At 38.1% G+C, this 26,983-nt stretch overlaps 1 protein-coding gene across 5 annotated transcripts in view; it reads right to left on the bottom strand.

Annotated features, from left to right (window-relative positions):
* Window positions 1–26,983, bottom strand: part of kiaa0825 (KIAA0825 ortholog) — a 148,224-nt gene that overhangs the window by 118,509 nt on the left and 2,732 nt on the right. For 4 of the 5 annotated variants that reach the window (XM_028457054.1, XM_028457057.1, XM_028457056.1 and 1 more), the window contains exons 2-7: window positions 21,805–21,920; window positions 20,184–20,320; window positions 10,008–10,161; window positions 9,524–9,718; window positions 9,209–9,385; window positions 8,754–9,078 (exon numbers count right to left, since the gene is read on the bottom strand). In XM_028457054.1, coding sequence (XP_028312855.1) covers window positions 8,754–9,078; window positions 9,209–9,385; window positions 9,524–9,718; window positions 10,008–10,161; window positions 20,184–20,314 — 982 coding nt within the window. In that variant the 5' untranslated portion in view covers window positions 20,315–20,320; window positions 21,805–21,920. The remainder of the gene's footprint in view (window positions 1–8,753; window positions 9,079–9,208; window positions 9,386–9,523; window positions 9,719–10,007; window positions 10,162–20,183; window positions 20,321–21,804; window positions 21,921–26,983) is intronic. The other variant, XM_028457055.1, reaches the window with a different exon arrangement.

The following is a 26,983-nucleotide window of genomic DNA, read 5'->3' on the forward strand; positions in this document are numbered from 1 at the left end:
TCACTAAGTCACACTCTAAGTAGACACACATGACCTTGATGTTTAGCAGTGCTGCGCCATGGCCTTTCATCGCGCTCTGCCATACAGGTTATATAGGTATTTATAGTTGTCTCCCTAGCCAAATAGCCCTATAGCCATAGCAGTCTAGTACATAGCCATCTAAACCTCATTATGCCTTTGTCACAACAGTGATGCCAAATGGAAGCTCCCATAGCCAGTTGATGGAGAGGGTGTGCTTAAAAGCACCCAGGTGTGCCATATAGCATACTACATAGCTTGTCTCATAGAGCAAAATGAGGAAGGGTACTAGCAGCTAAAGGAGTTCAAGCAAAGGTCAATGTACTGAAAATCAATAAGAGAGGAGCTGGTGCTGAAAGCAGGGCACAAATTATGTCTATATGAAGGCTCCTCCACATGACATTCGTTTGCTGGAGTTTTCATTTTCAGCAAAACATAAACAGTAAACTTTAAGACTGTAGTAGCCTTAAAAGGTGGTAGACATCTTATTAAAAGCAGAGCAAAGCCCCAAGAGTCATTGTGTCAGTCTCTGCAATAACACGTGGAATGGTAATCAAGCAAACATAAGTATATCAAACAGCATAAGCTTACAGTTGTTAGCCTTTAATAACATGGCTTTAGGAACGTAGCATTGCAAAATAAAATGTACTTAAAAAGCAGGTATCGGTAACTACCACCGGTCTCTGTGGGCTGTACCAGCTCCACAGCACAGGCTCAGTTACGCTTTTCCACAAACACACTTATGCTACTCTTGACTGGCAAGAAACATCGAGTGAGGGAAGAGAGATGAGATCTGCGGGAAGGAAAAGGGGTGGTGGTTAGGAATAAAAACATGGGGAAGGGAGGGAGGGGCGGGATAAGGGAATTCCCTTAGCAGTTGTTATTGATTCCGGTGTTTACGGGCGAATAGTTTAGAGCCGTTTACGAAACAGAACAGATGCAGCCAGTGAGCAAAAAGGTAAACAATTGCTGTGTGGCGGGCTGCCAAATCCCCAGTCTGATGTATTAAACTCACGGTGAAGAGCATTTCCCCTTTGGCTGCACTTATTGCCACTTCATTTCCTCTTCACTCACATTCAAACTCTCTCTTCCCTTCTCTGTGTCTTTCTACTTCTCTCTCATTCCCTCCGTTATTGGAGAGCACATTTTCTGTGTGGCTATTTTTTGTCCTTCTTTGACCCAGGAGGCTCAGTTCTTCCTAACAGAGCCATTAGGACGGGGAATTGCGTGTGTCTGACATGGCCGGAAACCAATTATCAGACGCTTCTCACCAAATGATGCCCACGTCTAAGGGGAATGGGCAATCATGCAATAATTTAGCCACTGATTTAATTTTTCTTCCAAGTAGCATCTTTCTTTTGGCCTGCTTTCGCTCTGTCTTGTTGTAGTGTAAATTGGACCACCCGACTTGCCTTTTTGTTGGAATGCTGTTTTATTGATCTTCCTTTTCTAATCGTGTGATTATAACAAATTATAACAATCAGGTTTCAGGGATGGAGTTATACGGTTATGGTATTATTCATACTTTTATATAATCATAATTCATAATGCTCCATTATGAATCTTAAAATTACATTGAGTGTTAGTCAGTTTTGAAAAATCCTCAGCAATGTAACTTTAGAGATTGAGTGATTGATTGAATAATTCAATCATTGAATAATCCAATTATTGATTGACTGATTAGAGCTGGTCATAAAGTTAGTTATGTAAACTGATTGGCTTGTTGGTTGCAGTGTAAATTTTGACAGCAAATTTTGATTTAGTTTTAGTCAGTTATAAATTTCAGTCAACTAAATGAAATTAAGATTTTAGATGACTCAATCGATTACAGATATTGTCGACTAAAACCTGAAGTGTTCCTACAAAAGTAGTTTTGATTGGATACCTTCAAAAAAGAACATTGGACATTATAGCTTTTACATTGTTTTCGCTCACATGTATTTATTTTGACTAGTCATAACTATGACAAAATGTTTTTTGGGTTGGTTTACAGCTTTCATTTCCTGATTGATATCAGTGAATCACAATCTGTTTCTAATCACATGGGACATCCCTTACTGAAGGTATTTATAAGTGGATCATTGTAATTATCACTTATAGCACTGGTGTTTTTTTTCTATTCAAAGCTGCTTTACCACATTGATCTTCCCAACACAATGCACCCTAACTCAATGATGGAGTTTTCAGAATAGATCTTAATAATTCAAGGTGTGACACAACAGTCTTGCCTTTTTGACAGCCAGAACAGTAGCCAGAACAGTTTCCAAGTAGAACAGTCTGATCTAATTCTTGGGATAAAGCATTATCATAGGTAAGTTATGAGTACGTTAAATAATGCCCGCAAAAATGTGGTTCACAAACTGGTCCAGCTCGAAACCCCAAACTCAAATTAAGAGGCCCCCTATTACCGGTACTCAGACATAATGTCACTACACAAAACACAGAAAAACATTGTTTCATTTTTTATCTTAAGAAATCTAAATGTCAAACATCAGAGAAAAATAAATATTTCATTCATTTTTTTCATTTTATTATTTATTTCATTCATTAAAAAAAAATGCAACAACAGCATTCACACGAATGAAAAGGAGCAGAAAAGTAAAAACTTATAATGTCTGCCCCCTATCAACACAAAATTATTTACAGTTCCAGTTCCTTTGAGCTGTCTCATGCAGCCGTCTTATCAATTACAAGACATCAAAACACAAAATACAAAATAAAGTTAATCAAAACTCAAAATACAAAATAAAGTTAATCGAAACACAAAATACAAAATAAAGTTAATTGAAACACAAAATACAAAATAAAGTTGATCTGCTACTCTACAGTGTTATATTTCTGTAACATTGATAATTTAACATACTTTTTAAACACATAAATGGACTTAGAAGTTTTAATTTTACAATCAAGACTGTTCCACAGGACGATTCCTTTGATTGAGATAAATCTTTCCTTTACAGCCGATTGAAACCTGGGTTTTGTAAAAACCTCAGTACCTTTTAGTTCATATGTACTTTTTCTCTTGGTGAATCTGTTTTGCAAACTGGTAAACTTTCCAGATGAGCTTTATACATGGTTTTTAGAAGATAATACTCTACTAATTCATTAAATTTCAGTGTTTTTAGTTGTATGAATAAGGGATTGGTGTGGTCTGTGGTATGTTTTGCAGGCACTTCCCCACACTTCAATGCAATAGGTCAGATGTGGAACAATCAATGAGTTATACAACAGAAACAATGCATATATATATATTCCATTTTAAAATAATCTACTTGAATTTTAGATTTTAAAGATACAAATAAAAGAAATATCTTAACCAATAAGAACTCAATGTTGAGTTATCTCGAAAAGCTTTAAAGTATATTTTCAATGTAAGATTGGTGGTTCAATCCCAGGCTTGGTCTCTCAATGTGCCTAAGTGTCGTTGGGCAGTTCAATTTTAAGTTCTCTTTCATAACATTCGTTTCAATGTCTCACTCTGGGTTATACGCCTCCACATCATATCTCAGAAACCCTCATTACGCCAATCCTGATTGGCTGGTGAAATGTATTTATCCGCCGCAGGTAGTCCCTCCTACTATAAGAAGAGGGGGCAGAGAATACAGCGCCATTCAAAAACCTCTTCTCACTCAGAGCTATCTTGCGTTGCAGCAGTTTAACTGTCCACAGTAGGACCCTTTCAGAATTCCGTCGCCAGACGCTGCTGTTGATGTTTTTTTCTCTGCTCTCAACCACATCAGGTAAACCAAAGTGTTCCCTGCTTATAGGCGCTGGGTGTTGGCCTTCTGTGAGCTTAGCGACTAGCAGCCATGTGCCAGCACAAGCTAACCGCTTCTTCCTGCTCGCACACCAGCATAGAGGGGAAGGTGGAGGAGAAGGCCTCCCATACCAGGGGGTCTGGGGGCACGGAGGCTCACCTCTGCAGGTGCAGGAACAAAATCTCAGGCTGACACACACCAGGTCTGCTTAGGGTGCCTCGGGCTGGAACATGACCAGCGGCCCCTGAACCCCCCTGTTGCCTGTCGTCACTGCAATGTCTTTACGGTGAACAGCCTCCATAGGTGGCTGGCAAGTCAAGTCAGTTTGTCGGAGCAGGGACCCAATCTTACCCCTCTCGGCACCAAGGTCATTGTGGCGGAGATGGAGACGAAGACCTGTGCGGTCCAGGCCACTGGAAGAGCGATGGGGACCATGGTCCTCCAGGAATGGGTCGGTTGACTCGACCTGGCAATCCCATTTGGAGAAGAAGAGGGGCCAAATCCTGGACTTGCTCGACATTCCAGAAGGAATCTTCAGCTCCGCGCTGGCCTCTATGCAGAGACACTGCGAGGAGAAGTTCTGACCTTGCAAGTCTATTGCGTCAGAATGTTGCTTATCATTCTGCAACAAATATTGCTAATGTTTGGAACAAATACAACATAACCATACATATCATAAGTATTTCACTTGCCTTTTATCAAAAACAACAACATAATAGGCTTTTTGGCAAAAACGTTTGACCCAATATTATGGGTAAATCACTCCACTCCTTCAAAGGAATATACCTTGTTATAAAGAACTTCTATGAGTTACTTGTGTGTGTGTGTGTCTTTTGTGCATCCAATTGTATGTTCAGAGGGTCAAACACAATCATGTGGGCACCTATGAATATGTTTGAATGTGTATGAGTGTGTATTTTGGTTGAAGGAGGCTATGAAGGACTATAGATATCTTGCTAGGCCCCATGACAGCCGGGGTCCTTTTTGTCAGTTGCGGCCCACTGCTCACTCAGACAGCATTATTGTAGGAGGTCTCCAGCTGAGATCCTCACTATACATGCTGACGTATTCAGGGACACTCAAACAAAAAAACACACATTATTATCCTTCCGTTCTCTGCCTTCCGACCGGGCAGGTGGTAAAATGGTCTTTGAAACTAGCTAAATGTGGCAAAGTTTGATACCTCAGATATAACGCCATACAGAGGGGGACAAACAGCTGTAATGGTGGTGCTTAATGAGTAAACAGAAAAGTAGATATAATTTCCTCTGGTTTTAATGCTTTACTGCTTTCCTCTGGATTTGTCTGTCGCTGTTTTTAGTGATACATGTTGCAGTGAAAGTGATATGGGGTTGAGATTGTCTGGTTTTATATGTATACTTGAAACAAAGAACTTAGATGAAGAACACAGAATAATGTATTGTCCTTATAGAAGTATTTTATTAAATCCCACTTGTTTACTACCCTTGTTCACATCATTGTTTTCACATCCTCTGTGAATCACTTTTACTCCTCATAACGAAGTGCTGGTTACTTTAAGTGTGCTGGCCATTTTTGTCTGTGCTTTGACAAAAGGAGGTGCCAGCAAAATGCTCATATCCTTGAGCTTTGCAAGAGTGATACACAAAAGCTATAGTGGCTACTCTGAGGAAATGGGGAAAAACAAATGGCCTGCGTTATACACATGCTCAAGGGCCATGAACCATATTCTTTCATGCCGTTTTATTTGCAGTGATTTAGAGAAAATAAACACAGACATTCGCTCACATAAAAAAAACCCCTACAGAATAAAGAAGCATCTTATTCAGATTTGTTAAATAAAAAAACAACAATTCTGTTATCGTAACTTTCTTAAAGAGGGAATTTTTCACAATAAGAGCCATGTGTAGTGACACACAAAACCCCTCCTACCTATCGCATAATGATGTAGAAGCATGCAAGTGCACGTCCCTGGCTGACAGTGTGTATAAACTCAGGCAGAGATATGATCTAGTGAGGAGCTGTTCTTATTAAATATTAACAAACGCCATCCCCAAGTAGCCTCAATCCCCACAAGCACCTCCAATGCCAGTCACAGCCTCAGCCTAGCTATCTCACGTCACTACAGAACCTCTCTCCCTGCTGAATAGACTGCTGTGCTTTCTCTAAGAAAGAGTTCAAAGAGCCAAAAAGGGCGAAGGAAGGGGGGGGTGCAGCAGTGGTGCATGCGCTTGCTATACATGTACAAACTCAATCCCTTTATTATCTACAGGGAGATGCAGACGCCTTTATATGGGGAAATTAGTGGAAGTGGAATTCAAATCAGTACTATCAGAATGGGGTTGCAAAGTGTTTGAACAGAATTTCACAACCTCAACTTCACCCCTGTGGTCGATTGTTGGGGAATAAATTGTAAGTGTATGTGCAGCAAAGTTGGAATGAAAGCTTTTGATGTCCTACAAAACATAGCTCTCTTATGCATACATATGCTAATTACTGATGCCATATGGAAATTTAATGATGCATTTTTAAAAGGACAGTATTAAATGACTCTTGATCCCACATTTTTCTAAGTAAGCCGGCAATTACTGCGTGAATGCGCACTCGTGCAGCACACACAAACACGTACACAAAGAAAAACAAGTATGTGACTCGTACTACGTAATCCAGAGTGGCCAAATCATGACCTCTTTTTTTCCATTAAATAATCACAATCTCTTCATCGGAATTAGGTTCTTTTTCTAGGGCTAGTTAATTTGTCTAACCAATAATATCTTTTCTCAAAAATATTTATTTTTGTAACATTAAAATGTGAATTTAAAAAAAAAATTTTTTTTAAGATATAATATATATATTAACTTGTTTATCGATACCATTTATTTATTTTTATTTTTTGTTAGATTTGTAATACATGCTTCTTCTCTAATGCAGCAATGTAGACCTAGTAGTGCAGGGTTGGCCACAAACAGCAGGTTAAGTGAGGTGGCTGCGTGATCTCTAAAGCTTGTATTGTTCTTGACCACCCACATCCCAGTTTTTCACCCCGGCTCATGTGAAGTGTCAGAAAAATAAGAAAAAGAAGAAAAAAAGTGAGGAAGTGGATAAGAGTGAGATGAAGTGCAGGAAAAGAGAAATAGGAGAGAGACGTTTCTGGTTTGTTGAGGTACAAAGTCAGAGGCTGCTTTTGAGTTTGTGGAGGTAAGAGGAGGCAGATATTTCTGTAAATGCTGTTTAATGGTTCAATGGTTTGACAGTGGATGATGCTACAGGCAGCGTAAAGCTCCCACGGGAGTCTCGCAGGTATGGCTTTTATCAAAATATAACTACCTCCTGCCTTTACTTTACAAATAAACAAAGTCACAGCAGGGATGGGAGGAGAGATCAGAGAATATTTTGAATGTTCAAAAGTGTCTTAACAATTATGAATGAAACATACAGTACACATAGTAAAATGTGTGCACAAATCCTACCTTAAAAGCTTTGGGTCTTAGCATTGTTATCAACTCTTTAGTTAAATAGCTAATGGGGGTCTTTGTATTTTTGGGGAAACTTCAGTCATTTTGATTGTACGTAACATTGCTAACACCCACATCCACACAAACAAACACATAAGTGAAACCGGCACAAGCAAAACTGCTCTATTTTACAATCATTACACAGCACGGGTCCCTAGCTCCCTTTGGAGCCATGTTCTGCCTCTGGTGCTACATTTGACGGTTTGTTGAGCGGCACGTAGGTGTGTAGCCTCAGCCACGTTACATGATCAAACAGCCCAACTGACGCATGGCCAATTATCCTAGCTGCCTCCTCTCATCTCACGTTTAAGGAGAACGCAAGTAAAAAAAACTATAGAGGGAGTAAGTGATGGAGAGGGGGGAAATGGGGAAAAAAGCTAGTGGTGTGTTTATCGAAGTACCAAACCTCTTTCTCTTTCACGGGAAAGCTGACGTGAGCCTTTCTTGACAAATTAAACAATGGCTATGCAAACTCAAAATTAGGCCAATGCACAAACAAAAACAAAAACTGAAAGAAAGTGAAGCATAAAAAGTTTGACATTTGGCCAGAAATCTGTTGGTCAAATCTAAGAAATATTTTATGAACAAATAGGTTTTCTGTAAAGTTTTATCTGGCTAAACTACAAAAAAATAGAAACTGAAGAAATTGTTAACGCTAACCTTATGTTTCTACCACCCACTATTTCCAAATAAATCACTGCTGGAATTCTGTTTTCCCTTCTAACTGTTAAGTCATGAATTGCTATAAAGGTTTGTGTGCCACAGTTATTGCATAAATAATATCTTATTATTCAGTTCTCCTCAATAAACCTTTCATATGTAGGGTGTATGAGCTATTGGAAGACAGAAAACCACTCAAGAGGACACAACAAATTTCCCTGCTTTTGTAAAACTCCATTTACATATCTTTCGGGTTTTTACATTCATTATGTGCCTTCCTGTCATTTATTTTTAAGATGCTGCTGCTGATGTCAAGAGGGCCAACTCAATTCTGTTGCGATAATGCGATGGCAAATAAATGTTTTTTTCACTCCTTTTAGTCCAGGGCTCATTTTAGACATAGATGAGGTGTGTGGTAAAGGGGGGTTAAAGGTATTAAAAAAAAGACCTTGGCTCTGGAAATCCTGCTTCTCTACTTTGTTGGCAAGAGAGAATGGCAGACTGGAGCAATGGTAGTAAAAAGAAAAGCAATTACAATGAGAACAGCATTTACCAACAGTCACTTACAGAGGCATTGGCTCCAGCTCAGATGACTAAATGAAACAATTGGAAAGAACAAGACTAGTAAAAAATGGAATGGAGGAAGAAGAAGAATCTCTCTTTCTGCTTGACAATGTGAAGTTAAAGCACGGGGTGAAAGAAAATTAAAAAATGAGAGAGAATTGGACAAGCTTTACTGAGAGGACTATCAGCAAACACAACAAAAAATGACAACAAAGAGAAAAAGCACAGGCCTAATGCTTCATTGAAGTAAGATACTCACCTACAGTCGCCCGTGACTTGGCTGAATACTTTTTGATTCTGCTGCTCAGCCCGGTGTTGTCCCTCTGAGCTGTCTCTGATTTTTTCTCCATAAGGAAAATCACTTCTTGGGTCAATGTGTTAAAAAAGGCTGCATTGAGAAAACTTAGGATGGCCTGAGGTTCAAGAAGCCTTGAGAGGACTTGGAGCTCTTTTGCTGTGGCTTGCAAGAGAACTGAAACCACATTGCTGACACCCATGGTCAATCCGTCAAAACCAGTCTCACCACCTGAATTGCAGCTAAGGGATGAGTGTAGAATGTCCAGTACAAATTGGCTTCTTAAATTCTGGATGCAGAAAAACAGAAATAATACATTGATTAGAAAATGCCAAAATACATGATTTCAAGAGTGAAATTTAATTATTTAACCACTAAACTATAGGAAAATGTTGATAGATTTTATGATTTTACTCTACCTGGTAGTGTGTGAGCACTTCTGATTCTGGATAAAGGAAGAAAAGTTGTTGCAAGCAGTGAACGCATTCAACGATGGACATTGTATTAATTTGTCTGGGCTCCAAGCTGTGAGAAGACAGGTGGTCCAGCAGGTAGCGTCGCAACTGGAGTCGTATAGTGTCCCAAACTTCCTGAATCTAAATGAGAAAATATCATCAAACTTCCACAGATACATTATGTAGATTAGATCAATGAAGAATTAAGGAATAATGATGCATACAAAATAAATAATTACAGTAAGAAAATACAGAACTGAATCAAAACTGCAACATTACCTCTAATGAAGTGTCATCTCTGACCGTATGTACTAAGTGGATGGAGGAGGCATTCATTTGATGTTGATGAGAGGAAGATGAGGAGAAGGACGAAAGGGTATTGGGAAAGCAGACGCCACACTGGGCAGATAGATTCAACAGCAGCTGAAGTGTCACCACCTCTTTAGCATCATCCTCAGATTTCAAGTAATGTTGCTTAGAAGAAAAGTGAAGACGTTAATTTCACTTGAGAAAGATGTAAATCACCTCATAATATGATGCAGTGAAGTAGATTATATTATCATGCTGTTTGAATCTGAAGCAGAACCAAATCTCAATGGGTAGCTGAGTAGTACCTTTGTCAAATGTTGAAAAATACAATCATATCAGTCAGAAAGTATAAGAAGCCCAAATGTTAAATGTGACATTTCATCTAGAGAAAATTTACACATTTTTGCAAAGATAATAATCCTTGATAAATGTCGTCATGATTCTGTATTTGTACCAGTGCTCTGAAGAAACTCATGACATCTTGATGAGCTGCAGGCTTAACACTTTGTTGCGTTCTGATGTTGAACCACTGCAGGCATTCTGTAGGACTCAGTGGATGATCACTTGTTCCCATTTTGCAATGGAGCTCTTTAAGATGCTGTTCAATGCTGTACCAAAAAGGAAATTGCAAAATTAGAGACGTAAATCTTACTCTCAAAAATTCGGGTTAAAGCTATTTATTCATGAGAATTCCACAGAGGGAAATAAAATACTTTGGAAGAAAAAGCTTTCATATTGAAACTTTACATTGTGGATACCATATTTTTTTTTTATCTTATATTAAGGCACTGTAAGAACAAATACAGCTAGAATGTGTTAGTGACATTGTCAGTGGAAGACTGAGGGGCAGATTCACAAAAGGTTTAGTGGTGCTAAAACGTGTGCAAATGTCACTCCACGCACTAATAAGGAGTACAAAGGGTAGGGAATCAGGACTGCGCATCTTCAGCGCATCAGAATGCGCCCTCATTCCAGGGGGAGCAAAAATATGGGAGGAGAAAATACAAATAAATTAATACAGGGGACGCAATGCGATTCAGGAAATCTGGAACTGTTTGCGGTGATTGTTTTAGCACGGAAAAATAGTACACTGTGGAGATGAAAAAAAGGGTCCCGTGTGTGTGTGTGTGAGAGAGAGAGAAAAAATGAGGGCCGCTGTGCACAGAGATGGATTAATGGATATGCCCACTGATCGATGTAGCTTCGGACGCACTGCTCCTGTGTCTTTCTCTCTATGTTTTGACTCTCAAAGTCTCGTGTCGTATTGATGTGAGGCCAGAATCAGCAGATCAGATACGTAATTTAAGCATGATCACTGATGGTACGATGGTGACATATGAGAGTGTGCGTGACACAGCGCTGCTCAGACCTGCACTGGATGATGGTCAGTAGTTCATCTTCAAAGAATGCAGACTGTGTTCGTGTGGCTTCAAATGTAACTAAGGCCATATTTCTAGTGCAATATAATGTCTCACCTTATCGGGGCGCTGCACCTATTCCAGGGTTAGAAGCGCATAAGAGGAAAAGGACTTAGACTCACCGGAGATAGCGCGTAAAGCCAAATTTGAATGGGAACACCCACATTTCAGGGCTGCTCCACTCACAGTCCGTAACTGGGATGAAAGCACGCAGCGACTGACTTAATTACAGGGGGAGAATAGTGTGCAGCCAAAAACAGCTCCGCTGCGTGGCTTTTTGGACTTACGCACATGGGAGAATAGAGTCCTTAGTGAATTCCGCGCAGCAGGTGAGGAAACTGCGTCACTAAAGAATTTAGGGAAGCAACTGGATTACCACCTTTTATTTCAGATCTTTGTGAATCCGTCCCTGAATGTTTTTAAATTAATCTTTCAGTCTTTTGGTCACACTTCTATATACATTGATCACCTTAGCATGGATGTCACACAACACATTCACTGGAAGGCTGCTCAGAGAAAAATGTTTTGAAATAAAACACTAAGCCAAGCAAAATTAGTTGTTAATTCTTCTCCACTTTATCAGAAATAGTACAACACTGTCATCATGGCCACTGGTGGTATTGCATCAACCTGTGCCCTATCTTTCGCTCAATGTAGCCTGAGAGGGGCGTGACCATCCTGCAACCACAATTTCAATAATGTGGGTACAAATCATTGAGATGAATTAATGTTGATACTTGATTTCCAAACTTATGGCCCTCGCTGCTCTGACTTTGTCTCTAACCAATTCAGTATTTTTGTTGAAATTTCTATTATAGTTTGATTAAACAAAAAAGAAAAAAAAAAAAAACAAGTAATAAATGTTAATGTGGGCAATATGACAAAATAAAACCCTTTCACTCAGTGTACAAGCAGCATCTTTTGTCCTGCGAAAGGAGAAAAATAAGAGTGACAAATTAGCAACTGTGTTTTTTTATTTTTTTTAAGTTGTAATTAGTGTTTGAAGCAGTAATTTTGTTTGTTAGGATAATCATCACAGAGACAGCACAGAGAGTCCAGCAGTAAAAAAAAAAAAAAAAAAAACACACACCAAAATGCAAAAGAACCCACACACCACTTTACATTTGACTCTCCCTCACAGTCATTCAGTGTCTGTGCTCCGAGAAGATAGATACAGAAGCATCAACAGTAATGAACACAGACATCAATATATCAGTGTGTGAGTGTGTGCTAAGCATCTGGTGTGAAGTAGCATTACAGGCATCGGCAAGCATCGGAGATACACACATCTTGCCATCTCATGTCTTACTCATTCCCTTGACACGCAGACATACACAAACACAGATACACACAAACACAGCTCGTTTGATTTTTGCAGACAGCTTCAGCTATTCAGCTTCTTCTTTAATATGACAGATAAGAAATGACATCTTTGGGCTTGACACGTCTAGTCATTTCCATGCAAATCAATGCATATATATATATATATTTAGAAACGTAAGACACCGTGTGTGTATGTGTGACTGTAGGCCTACATACTTGCATAATTAAACATGTTAGAGTGTTGTGAATGCAGCTTTTGTGTTCAAAGATGAGCATATTTGCAAGGCTTGGTAATGAAATGTATATTGGAATGCAAAACGCATTAAAGCTAAAACAATTAATTTGGCGTTGCATGGGTTGATGACAAAATCCATTTAGGAGTGACACCTTAAGGCTATCTTTGAAGAAATTATTGGGCATTTCTCAAAAGATCCTCGTCATACAACCTTGAATATGTTTTAATATTACAGGACAGAATTTATGCAATATGGTTTCTTTGGCAAAGTTCAATTTAAAGGCCTTTATTTAAGAGTTTAAAAAAAAAAAAAAAAAAACAGATGTAAATGTGATTTGTATGCAGAGAGTGTATTTGTGAGTGTATGTATTAGTATACATGACACAGATCCAAAGTACCGTTTCCCCATCAGGCTCCAACCACACCGCAGGTCTATAAACTGCCTCCTGCCTGCTCCAGGGCCATGAACACATCCAGATGTCTTACAATGGCAACACATTAAATAACCGTTCAATCTGACATACTTGCATTTCAGAATGGGGGGAAAAGGCAAGAGGATAAAATGTTATAGACTGTTACAAACCGGTATTCTAGATTAAACACTGCCAAATGATTGCTCCCTCACTCATTAAACACCTTCATCACTTTCTCTCCCTCTCCCTCTCTCTTTCAGGCAGAACAGATGATGCATCGTTCTTTAACGCCATGTGCTGACTGACAGAAACCCTGATTACAAAGTGGGTGTATTTTTATTTTTACCAAATTTGGTGCTCAGCAGAATTTGTTATGAAAGTACAGAGCTATCAAACTACTCACTAAACAAAGCCTAAACCTGTAAATCAGATATTGTATTACACCGCGTGTTCCTTTTTATTGCTTGGAAGAAAACGATGACCACTGATTATAGTTTGTGAGATTGCAAAACATCTCAACATGCTTACTGGAGTCGCTCTTGTTTAAGTAGCCTAAGCAAGATCAAATACCAAACAATATCATTCAATATTCATCATTAGCATTGTGAAAATGAAAATACGCCACACTAAAAGAGTAAAACCATTAAATAGCTTCTCTAATGAAACTTCAAACAAGATACTGATTTTTGTGTCATTATGAATCACATAGTCAATATCACCTTGCTGGAGAAAAAAAAAAGCCTTTACTGAACACTATATGTGTGTTTATAGTACATCATAAACAGGGACTTTCGTTCAGGGCTCCACCCCAGGACTTTACATGGACAGCAGGTTTGAAATGGGCGTCCATCTGTACTTTACTTTTCCCAAACTCTCTGAAGTTCATTAAAAGCAGAAACAGAACTATAGTGGATTTTTTTCCCTTTCATTTTATGTTTTTTTGTGATTCTAATAAGACACTGTGCATATGTATGTTTAAAATAGAGGCCCCCAAAGTCAATTAAAATGAATAAAAAGCCAAATAACATCTTTTTTAAAACTGGAAAATACAAAAAATAAGTAATTAATGATCATATTAAACAGAAGAAAAAAAAAAATACACAAAATAACAACAAATATGTACAAAATTACTCCATAAACATAGAAAATGATTACAAATAAATAACTAAAAATATGCAAAATGACAACAAAAATACACAAAATTACTGCTACAACACACACATAAAATGTGCAGAATTAGTTAAAAAAAACACAAAAATACACAAAATGAGAGAATATACAAAATATTGATAATGTGGCCCTCAAATTAGACAATCACATTTTTGTGGTCCCCGCTGGAATAAAAGTTGCCCATCTCTGCCCTAAAGGAGGCTGGAAAAGCACCACTACTCTTTTTACTTTCTCTCCCTAACACTCGTACTTTTGCGATTCCCCCCCCCCCTCCCTTTTTTTTTGTCATGCCTTTCAATTAACCCGTCGTAAGACCTGGTGCTGAAAGTTCTAAAGTCAATGTGGATGGTCTGTGTCAACAAGTCCATCCAGCTCTCCACAATGAGGTGACCTTTAGACCGCCAGTGTGAATGCTACCTGCAGCCTAATCAACTTGGCAGGATTAGCTCCAAACCTGATGACTTCCACACTGGGTGCAGTTCGGAGGTTGTGTAAGGAAACAGAAAGAGTACTAAAGAAGGGGAAGGTAAAATTGGTATAGAAATAGACAAACACAGAAAATAAAACCATTATACTTCCTCAGTCCAAAAATTGAGAAAACTCTTAATGGTAACAAAACTGAAGGAGAGACCCAGAGAAGAAGGAAAGAAATAGCGAAAACTAGAATACAACACATTTTCTAGACCTTTTTACAAATGTGCCAATCATTATCTGACAAACTCGCTCACACAGAAATACACACATTGTTTTTCAAACCCGTTCAGCAAGACCGCGGACACTGCAACCGCACGCCCCCAACATGTGTGGAGCGAGAAAAAGAGCTACAGGAGGTCTTTTATTAGATATGATGGCACATTTCACAGCTCCCTGAGTTACAGGAACCCAATCCCACGATTAGTCAGCGCTTTGACGCTATCTTAAGTTCCTTGTCAAAATTAATTTAATGTGGGTGGGCTGCTGTGGAGCTGTCTGTCGTCATTTGCTCCCCTGCAGGAGGAGGGGGAGGGTGGTACAATCGGAGCAGAAGGATCCCATTCAAATAAACCACAAGCTCCAGTCAGTTCCAAACTAGCCGAGTACTAAATATCTCCTTCATAAGCAAGTGAAACAGCTTTGATACCCAAGAACTGATACAGGGTTCCTACAGCTTCAGTCAAATTAAGACTCAAGACTTTTTATTGCCATTTGAAATTCAATGTTAGATCAACTTCACAATAAACACAATTAGGGAAAAAAGATGCCACATCAATTATAGGGTTCGAGTCATTTTTTCCAGTGTCTAGTGCAGACATGGAACTGGCGGCTCGAAAAGTAAACACAAAAATACACAAAATGAAAGTAAAATACAAACACAAAAATACACAAAATGAAAGTAAAATACAAACACAAAAAAACAGACTACAAAAATCGATATCACTCAAAACTAGGGCTGGGCAGCATACCTGGTTTATACCGAATACTGATGTTTATGTGTTTGTCATGATATAAATTGTTAGTATACCGCCATACCGGTGTATTTGATTTTACAACTTTCGGAATGCTAAGCTGCACCGCATTTCAGACCGGACCCTTTTCGACGTTGCACTTCTAAATAGGAAGGTAAACAGTCGCGCTCTGGTATTAGTTGCGGTGTAAATCATACGTGTAAATGGATAAGAAAGACACAATTGAAAGCTCTGAAGCTGCATGTGAGCATGTGCCTGCATGCGCATGCCTTTGTTACAGTAAAACAGACCATCCTAAGTCAATCTACTGCAGTAATTCCTCTCTCTTGTCTTTATCTTTATTTTTCTTTATCCTCTATCCTTGTGTTTTTGTTCCACGCACCGACAACCAAGTTAAATTTCATGTGCTGTTTTTTTTTTTCAAACTAAAATAAACCTGATTCTGATTCTCAACCAGTAGAAAATGCTGTGAACACCGGATTATGCATGAAAAAAAAATACCGTCGTATACCGTGAAACAGAGGACTACGACAATAGCCAGTAATCTATTAAACTAAAAAATGATTAAGAAAAGCCATTAAGAACAGTCTTTGTTGGACAGACAATTTTCATAAAATTTCCATTTCCCCGTGTTGTTGAAAGTTGCTACAAGCATGACACACATCTGCACAGAGTCGCGCTGCAACCACGTCACTGTTTTGTAGTCGGTTCCACTTTCGTGATTGTGCAATGTTATGGTAAATTACATATTTTTAAAAAAATGAATGCTACCATTTAGTTTGAAATGTGAGACTAATTACAATCATAAAATCATACTTACTGCATGTGTTAAAATATAAGACTTTTGAAACGTTGATGTAAGATATTCTAATGGCAATTAAGGCCTTATTTTTAGATTCATGAGTTTAATGCCTTTTAAGACTTTTTAAAAGTTCTGCGGGAACCCTGTGATATACCGACTTAACACACAGCTAAAAGGAAAATCCAGTATATTCTACAAAGACTGTAGCTTAATGAAAAAGACCCTTACACAATATTTTACCATGGAAAGTGTTACATTCCCTGATTTAAATATTGTCCAATCTGATGAAAACTAATGGAATACAGCATTTCAATTTAGTGGAGCCAGCTCTGTTGTCAGCCTATCTTTATCTCATTCAATTAGGAACCAGGTCTTTGGCAAATCTTTGACATCTGGAATAAGGAGCAGTCTGTACACGCACAAACACGTTGAAGGCCTTCACAGACGTGGACAGCTCTGTCTCGAGAATCTCTTGGTTGCTCTCGCCTCAATTCCACTTCCGTAATTTGTCCCAGTCACTGATAAGTAGATAAGGCAGCGGATTACTGAGCTATAGATGTATGTGTATAGATTTGCAGCCCACCCTGGTTGCAGTGAAAGTGACACCATGCAAGATTTTATGCCCCGGATGTGTCCCAACAGAGGGTGGGTTTCTCTGAAAGAGTCTGAAAGGAAGTTAGCTGCAGCCTGACAGATATACTGAGATACTGACCAGTGGTCCCCCACAGTGAGAGGAGGATTGCCTTATTTTTAGCCCCATTCTCCATTATCTTGCCGCTTTGTTCTCATAATGGTTATCCCTCTCCCATCTGCAGTAACACAAAATAACCCTTTAATGCTTAGAAAGCAGAAAAATGGCCCAGCCTTCGGTAATAAGCCTTGAATTACCTACCCAAGGGTTTTCGTTTCAAGATGTGGAATCTTCAATTATTATGTTCCCATTTAGAAGGAGGAAGGATAGAAAAAAAGAGAAAAGAGAAATGAAACAGTGGGAGAGGGTGAAGAAGGAATGAGTCCCAGACACTAATGGTGCCAGAGTGAGGCTTTGTTCACTTGCTACATTTAGCCTGTCCTTCATCATCTGCCCTCAGCCTCACAACGCCACAAACGATAAAAGACCTGAAATATAGATTTCTTTTTCTCCCCTGTCCCCCTCTTTATCAATGTATTTTTTTCTCTAACCATCCACCCTTGCCATCATTGACAGATACCCAGGTATTTTTTTATTTCAGTCTTCAGTACACAGAAAATAAGTGCTGTAGAAGATTTTCCTTTTCATTTAGAGGCCGCCAAATACTTGAACTTCAATGTTGTACACATTTCTGAAAAACTAGTTAAAAGTGTGATATACAGAATCTTTTAATCTTTTTCATCCTGCATCATAATTACATAAATTATAATATATCATATCATAACATATATCACACTACAGAGACTAGCATATTTGAAGATTGAAAAGGAAAATTAATTTAATTTCAAATGACAAAAAAAATTAAAAAGGAAGGCAAAGGCAACTTCCACTCAGGAATAGTCCCAAACTAGTGGAATAGCTCCAAACTGACAGAAAAAACTGGTTGTTTTTGATGCACTGTAACTCAAATTGTACAGCATTAATATGATTTTTTGAAGTAAAAAGAATTAAAGTGAACAAGTCAAAGTAAAACAAGTCAGTGACTCCCACTACAAATAAAATTTGCTTCAATAAAAATACCCAATAGTAATGCCGTACAAAGGAATAACTTTGTAGTATTTAGGTTTGTGTTATGAAATCACATCAAACCAACTAAATAACCATTATTCACAGAGGGCTCTATTTTCCCGTCTGGACTTAAACGCTTTTTTGCGCGCCTGCAGTTACGTGCTTCTCTCTTTCGCGTAATCCAGGCTCCTGACATGCCCACCACATGTAAGTAGAGCAAAACCGCTTAGTCTGTGAATGAAGGCGGGCTGAAGGAAAGGAGGCAGTGATGTCATTTTATTGGGCTGTCTAGAAATCACGGAACATGGAGTCTTTCCAACGCAAGTAAATGTCATTGAAATCCGTGACAATGATAAAGTTCACTTTTAATCTGAAACGCCTTTATTGATAAACAATGTAACAGGTTGATTTGATCAGATCATTGATCAGATTATTGCAGTGTGACTGGGGATCGGCATCATTCTTCTGTCTGAGTCACAGTTAAAATCTCTCTCCTTGATCATCATCATCGTCATCATCATCATCATCATCATCGCTGAAACGCGGGACCGAGTTAGATGAGCTGGAGATATGAGGAAATAACTCGGCCGCAGAGCGGCCTGCTTTAATACAGAGGGATGTTTGCAGTGAAACAAAACTATAGGCTTCCATAATACGCAGTTTTAAATATAAATTGTTTAAAGCGACCTGAGCCTCATTAAAATATATGTGGGAACAGTTTCTGGTCCATCCTCATCCACATATGACAGCTTGTTTCACTCTGTAGTGGATCAAACTGTGACTTTACGTTGGACATAGCATGAAAATAGTTGAATCACTGTGACCAACGTGGACAGAAGTGTGCGTCTGTCAAATTTTTAATTAATCGTACACAAGTCCATGTGGCTTCAAATGTAACTAAGGCCATATTTCTAGTGCAATATAATGTCTCACCTTATCGGGGGGGTGCGGCACTTTTTCCAGGGTTAGAAGCGCGTAAGAGGAAAAGGACTTACCCACACCGGAGATAGTGCGTAAAGCCAAATTTGAAAGGGAACACCCACATTTCAGGGCTGCTCCACCCACAGTGCGTAACTGCGATGAAGGCGCGCAGCGACTGACTTAAGTACAGGGAGAGAATAGCGTGCAGCCAAAAACAACTCTGCTGAGTGGCTTTTTGGACTTACGCACACTACAACTGTTTTATAATGCCAAGAAAACAAATGCAACCAACACTTGTATATTTTATTCACAAAAATCTTTTTCCATTACTTTTCAAAACATTTAAACACTAAAAGTTTGACAAAATTTTACAGTTGATAATGCAATGTTTAGTGCATCTTTAGTTTAGCTAACCAGAATTTATATTGTCAGCAGTAAATTATGTTTTTACGATTAAATCCCTTTTTGTTTGACAAATCTCAAACATGGGCCTGAGATACAGCCATGGATTTTGACCAAGTATTTTTGTTCATCTCTGCCAAAGCCACAGTCCAAACCCCACCGCTATCGCACGTTACCCGACTTTCTGTAATTAGCACTTAAGAACGTGGTGTATTAAAGGTTTTCAGTAGGACTGGGTTAACCTAGACGAGGATCAACTGAAACTTTTTTACATTTGAACTAAAGCAATGAAAAAAAGCTGAGCTGACATGAGAGAAAATGTAGCAAACTAATGAGGGCCTCTAGAAATGTATCGGAGTCAAAAGTACAATAATTGTTTTTCAAATGTAATGGAGTAAAATATTAAATATCCCCCCGCAAATATTACTCATGCAAAGCAGCGCTGCTGTCTGCAAGTCAGCTTTCCCTTACTGTGAATTCAAAAGCAACTGCTCCCGACTGATGTTTTCAATCGAAGTGGATTTCCTGAGGAACCGAATCCTAGAACACGCTGGTGTGAAGATGCTTTAAGAAACAGAACATGGCTAAACCTTTTCTTAACTGTTAAAACAGTGGTTAATCTCAGCAAATGGTAAAAAAAAATTATATTAGTAGTTCATAACCTATATAAAGGCTGGGGAGGTTCACATGGCATTTATAATACTTCCCTTTTAATAGCCATAAAAAAATAAACATCAGATATAATACTGCCAAAGAAGTAAACACTGATCTTGAGGGATGATGGATCACTACTATGACGAACCTGTTGGCATTGAGCTGCAGCTTCTCCTCTGTGTCTTTTAGAAATTGCTCAAAGTCCAGTTCACTGGAAGCTCCGGGAACCAACAGATCCACATAGACATGGTCCTTGGAAAAGTCCCCAGGCCATTCCATAATGCTCTGCAAAACAAGAAAGGGAAAGACTTGAAATCCACTTCCCAAATCTAACCACAGATAAAATGCCTCATCTGGGTCATGATTGAAAAGAATCAAGTTTTACTTCCGACTGGTGTATGATCAGTCTCTTTCACTCACATTGATTTTAGAGCCGCATATCAATGTTGATTAGGGTGGTTCACAATATAATGGGATATAAAACGTTTTTTTCAAAATTTTGCCAGATCGCATTTTCCCTTGTTCCTATTGATACTTTAAACATCTGTGCCGAAAGTTGGGCCAATATAACATCCGTAAAGGGTGGCACACTTTTTCACATTTTTTTATCGCTCAACCAAAGAATGCTTAACTTTCACAGAGAGTAGAAGCTTTAATGATATAAAGGAAATGTGGTCATTAATAGTTTCTTGCTGCATTTATAGTAAATGAGTACGAACATTACAACAGTTCAAATACTATTCCTGAAAAACGAAAAAACGTCAACATTGTGTAAAAACGTGCCACCCCTAACTGTGCAGCGATTGACTCCGTTTTTGGTACAGATTAGTGATAGACCAATACATCGGCCGACCAATATTATTGGGCGTTTTTTTACGTGTATCGGCATCGGCCGATCCGGGCTGCTACGTTCGCCGATCCGCGTTATTTACAGACAGGAGAAATATTTTTTACTTGTTCTTGTTCTACATCACCTGTTTTTAATACTTGTTAAATATTTTTTACTTTAATTTCGATAAATGTTCCTTTTGAGTGAGCAAAAGTAGTATCGGCTCCGAATATCGGCTCAAGAAAATCGGCAGTCCTTATCGGTCATCGGCTAAGGCTGATGGAAAAAAATCCATATCGGTTTATCCCTAGTACAGATACTTACGATGTCAATGTGAACAAGGCGAAAAGCGATCTGGCAAAATTTGGTGAAAATTTATTTTGTGAACCACCCTAATGTATATTAACAAACTTTAAACAAATGCAGTAAGAGCACCTAAGACCAAAATGCCATTCCTCAACCTCCAACCACTTGTTTATACTGACACAACAGAGGAAAAAAGCAGATCAACAAACAATGTAGTGGGAAGCTTAAGTCAAGAAGAATCCTCTCCTTAGGTCTGCTGAGGCGTGCCATCCCCTACCATGTGGTGCTTAACACCTATGCTAACAGCCAATCTAACATTGGTGTCGTGCTGCTGGGTTTCATATCAACATTGTCATCAGCACAAGTCAAATGGAAGGTAATGGAGAGTGTCTGTGTCAATTTGGATTTCTCACACTCCGCCTTTCGCCCCCTTTCCTCGTCATCTCCCCTGATTTTAATAATCCCTGTCAAACTCCAAACAGCTCCCTGCACTCCTCACTGCTCCTCGCAGCAGCATACAGTCTTTGCCATTCTTCTTGACAGGGTAGACAGGAAGCTCAACATTCATTTAGCCTCCACAAAGGGAGACCTGTCCAGCTGGACAAATATTATTTTCATCAGCTGACAGCCTTACCAGTTAAGCTTGTCCTTTATTATTCCTCTGTCTGTTCTTCGTCTTCTCTCTTACTACTTCCCCTCATCATAATACTCCCTCTGTGCCAATGTCTAATAAGGATCTTTACCGGGTTTCTGTTGGAAGAAAAGACATTTGGCAATCAATAGATAAAAATGCAACTTTGTGATATGGAATGAGTTGATGTAATATCTTTGCATGTAATGAAGTTAAAAAATGGTCGGAGGCAGGGTTGTTACATGTTACAATTTCGTTTTCAATTACCCATGTTTAATTACATTTCAATTACCATTACAGTAATCAGCATTTTTTTCCCAAATACAATTAACTTATGATCATTTTTTATCCTCAGAAAGTCAATTAGAATTATGTTCTCAATTACAAAAGTTAAATTACAATTAATCACAATTACTGTGCCTCAAAATAAATAGCCTAATAAAAGTTAACCTTCTTGTGTTAACATCTCCTATCATAGCGGGTCCTAAATCAGCTGTAAAATAAACTGAAAAAATATCATCTCATTTCTTTCCTATCTAATGGTTACCTTGTTAGGCTTCCTAATTAATGAAAATGTAGGTTTTAATATTTTAGGTGAGGGAATCTGAGCCTTATCTGTGTCAGTATGCCTCTTGATTTATATATTTTTTCAAATGGTAAAATGTGGGAAAACTTGATATTAGGGATTTTCTACTTTTCCACTTCAGATACGATACCAATATTGCAGCCTTGCGTATTGGCTGATACCAATATCGATGCGAAACGATATCAGCACGAATCATACATACTTTTATGACTTATTTTGTAGTGTGGAATGTTAGAAAAGGCTTGATCAAGTGATGTTACTCAAACAGAGAACAATAGTCAGCAACAGTAGGTATGAGAAAAACTGACCCATTTATTATTAACCAATTGGTTACATACATTTTAACCTTCAACATAATATCTACAGTATTCTACAAATGAATAAATATAATAAAATATATACTGGAGATTTTAGATGCAGTCTGATGAAATCCGATATTCATTTTCTGGCTGATATCGGACCAATATCGGATACCAATATCAGATCGGGACACCCCTACTTGATATGAAACATATTTTATTGATTGTTATAGCTGATATCCGGAGTTTCTGAGAAATCAATGTTTATGTATCATTCTTTTGAAATGCAAAAAAATACCCAACTAGTCTTTTACTATGGTCTACTACCGGTGGTAATTCATATACATCAATGTATATAAGTCCCGTCTTCATTCTATAGACCCCTATACAAATTGCAAATCGTGCCACGATCGCCCAGCCAATAGGCTTCGACTTTCTGTAGCGGAAACTGTCAATCAAAGTGAATGCGCGTGCGTAAACTGTGCATGGAAATAAGGCCACGCGTCACAACAGCAAACAGGTATCACTCTGAGCAGCATAGGATCATGGAGGAGCGCTCCGAAACTCAAAAACTTCTACTAAAAAACTAAAGAAAAGTCTGGGTGCAAAGCATGCAAATAAGCGTCTTTGTGACTGCAACATAATTTATCTCGGAGCTGCTTTTCAAAGACGGAGGGACTTGCGGCTTTTAAAAGAATTCCGAACAAACCCTGATTTGATGACATTTCTCATGGACAGGTAATAAACATGTTTTAATCAAACTACCGTAAGTGTTTTATGAGTGAAAAACAATAATACACGTATGTTGGTGTGTTAAACATTGTTGCTATGTTCTGCTATGAGCATGCACAAAAATAGAGGTGTGGCTTCTGGTAGATTGGCAGAGGTAGGGGGAGGAAGTGGAGCTTTTTAGGGTGGGACATCAAGACGTTCGGTTTTGAATTTTCTCTCTCTCTTTTCATCCTCCGGATATCAACTTAAAGTACATATGCTTAGAACTGTACATAGAACTGTAACATGGTTCCTGGCAGTTACAATTACAAAGTAATTTATCTCAACTCAATTACAATTTAATTATGATTACGACAGCAACAGATTTGTAAAATTACAATTACGATTATAATTACACCATAACTGTAATTAATTACGCGATTACAATTATAATTGACCCCAACCCTGGACGGAGGTCCAACTTTTAGACTTGCCTACAGAAAGAAGTTTAACAATATGTGTGTTTTATGTAAAAGTAGAAGAAAGTCTTTGTGTGTGTATGTGTGTGTTCACCGCCCTTGTGCGTGTGATTGTGTTAGTATTCACCAAGCAGCACACAGGGCCTCATTAGTACTATCCTTTAAATCATCCACTCTCCATTGTCTTGTCATTAGCTCTTTAGGAAGCAGATGTTGGAGGAACCCCTGTGTGATTCACAGTATTGCAATGGGGACAACCCGGCCCGCCACTGAGGCACTGCATGGCTGAGACATAATCCGTCTCTAAAGCTATGAGTACAGACGAACAGCAGACCGCTTCACAGGCAGTGACACACACACACACACACCTCTGCTATCTCTCTTGCTGCTGCATGTCTACTCAAACTAAGCCAAACACACAGACCCATTTACAGTAATGAGTTTGTCCTGAAATATTTAGCACGTCCCCCAGGCTGCCACTTTAAAACCACTTTCAGCATGTCAAGTTAAAGTCAACATTATTTTAAAGGGGTTACCTAACAACTGAAAACACAATAAATTAAACAGGTGAATATTCCAAGATCACAACAGTGGTAGAAATATCTAATGCGTACCAGGGGGAGTGCACAGTTTTGCTTTTTCATTATCACTGGGAGATCTTCCAAGCTGTGATTTTTTTTGATTGAAACCCTTGGATGAATATACATATAAAAATATACAGTATCTGAGCTTCAATTGGATGTTCCTTAATACATTTTGGCGGCATCTTTTCAAAATATATCAGTGACGATGACACATGATGATGGTAAATTATGTATGTCCTGGGATGGAGAAAAAAATATTGAAAAAAAAACACATGCTACATTGAAAATAAATTCAATATATTGAGACAATTTACTCAGCCTGTTTGTGAATATGTTTTTGTTTTATTTTTCTCTTTTTTCTTTCATTATTTTTTTTTTGGGGGGGGGATTTTCAAAAGTTTAAAGCGGAATTTATTAAAACAAAAGTATACCAATGCAACTTTTATGTGATTACAAGAAAATATAATATTTTACTAACCAATATTAATGATTAGCCTAATAAGGAACTAGGAACATTTTCTGATTATTTTTTACATTAATTGTTAACTCTTTCTGAGTACCCCATGCAATCCCTTCTATATCCCTACGGGTACGCGTACCCCTGTTTGGGAACCACTGGTATAAAGCACATTCAAACTACCCATGTAGGGTCCAGCACTATAGGTGAAGTCCATTTAATATTTTGTTATCCTGATTCACTTTCAACTACTCCTTGAGTCTTTCTTTTTATCATTTATTGTATCCTCCTACCTTTACGAATAAGATGTAAAGTCGTGGTATTGCAGGGGTAAAATTTAAAAAAAATAATAATAATCCACACGATCTACTACACACCAGATTGTTATGGTTTGTTTTTATTTTCTATATTCCCATTGAGTTAAAAAAAAAAAAAAAAAAGTTCATACACCGAGTCAAATAAAAGCATGATTATTTTTTCAACTGCAATTTCTGTCTCTAATTTGTTCTACTACATTCCTGTTTCTCCACTGCCACAATTTTTGAGAAATCTTAGAAAAACTCTTTGTTCATATATAGGACAAGTTCATTCATAAACCCGCACTGCTTTCTGAAAGCCAATATGGATTCAGACCCCAAAGATGCACATCATTGGCAGTTATTGAAGCAATAGGAGCTAGATTATTTTTTAAAGCATTTGACACAATAAATCATTAAATATAATTTTTTTTAAAAGCTGGAGCACTATGGTATTAGGGGCCCAGGGGGTGGTTTTAAATTGGATGAAATGCTATTTAAATGACAATTTGTAAAAATGGGTGATTTTCAGTCAACATGCTTGGACATTGTTTGTGGCGTCCCACAGGGGTCAGTGTTGGGAACACAGCTCTTTATCTTGTACATAAATGACATATGTAAAATCTCCAAAATACATACAATTCCTTCTGTTTGCTGATGACACCCATATTTTCTGTACAAGGGGAGATTTCTTTACATCAACTTTTAGAGGAAAACACCAGAGAATTAGATCCATTTAAAAAGTGGTTTGACATAAATAAACTATCCTTAAATTTGAACAAAACAAATGTTTATGTTATTTGGAAATCGTCAGAGCAACGATGACTCAAAAGTGGTAATAGAAGGTGTTAATGTGGAGAGAGTTGAAGAAATTAAGTTTCTTGGTGTGACGATTGACCACAAGATATGTTGGAATACATTACATACTTTATACTGTTCACGCATACTGCCATATTTTAATTATTGCATGGACATCTGGGGTAACACCAACAAATTCTCACTCCAACAGCTTTGCACACTCCAGAAAAGGGCCATCAAAATGGTACACAAGGCAGGTTTCTGGGACCACACTAATTAATTATTTATTTACTCTTGCCAAATAAAACTTACAGATTTGGTTGAATTTCAAGCAGCTTAATGTTTAAAGCCAGAAACAAATAACTACCAGTTAATATAGAGAATTTTTTTAGTGATAGAGAGGGGGGTGGTTATGATTACAGAGAAAATATTAACTTCAAAACCAGGTGTGTTCGTACAACCATGAAGAGAATGTGCACTTCAGTCAGTGGTGTGAGGGTTTGGAATAAACTTAGTAAAGAAATAAAGCAATGGAACTGACCATTTTTAACATACATAGGGAGGGATGAAGGTTGGAGGTCAACTGAATGGGTGTCTCAATGTAAATAGAATAGAACTTGAGAATATAATTACATACTTGAGAGTCTAAACATATATGTATATATGTAGGTATGTGTGTGTAGGCATATATATGTATTTGAAGTGTGTGTGTGTATATATATATATATATATATATAAATATTCCTCTGAATATCATGAAGACATAAAGCCTCAGGAATCTGGGAGATTATAAACTGTGATTATTGGATATGGGAGAAGGGGTAGAATTAAACAAAATGTTCTTCTTCCTACCCCTTTTCAGACATGTCATATTGGATATAGGTGTACACGTGCCTTTTATGCACTTTTTTTTCTTTTCCTTTGCATATGCACATATATGTGCATGTACTGTGTTGCACGTAGTAGTAGTAG

The sequence above is a fragment of the Gouania willdenowi genome, chromosome 9, assembly GCF_900634775.1.
Source record: "Gouania willdenowi chromosome 9, fGouWil2.1, whole genome shotgun sequence".
Classification (NCBI taxonomy): Eukaryota; Metazoa; Chordata; class Actinopteri; order Blenniiformes; family Gobiesocidae; genus Gouania; species Gouania willdenowi.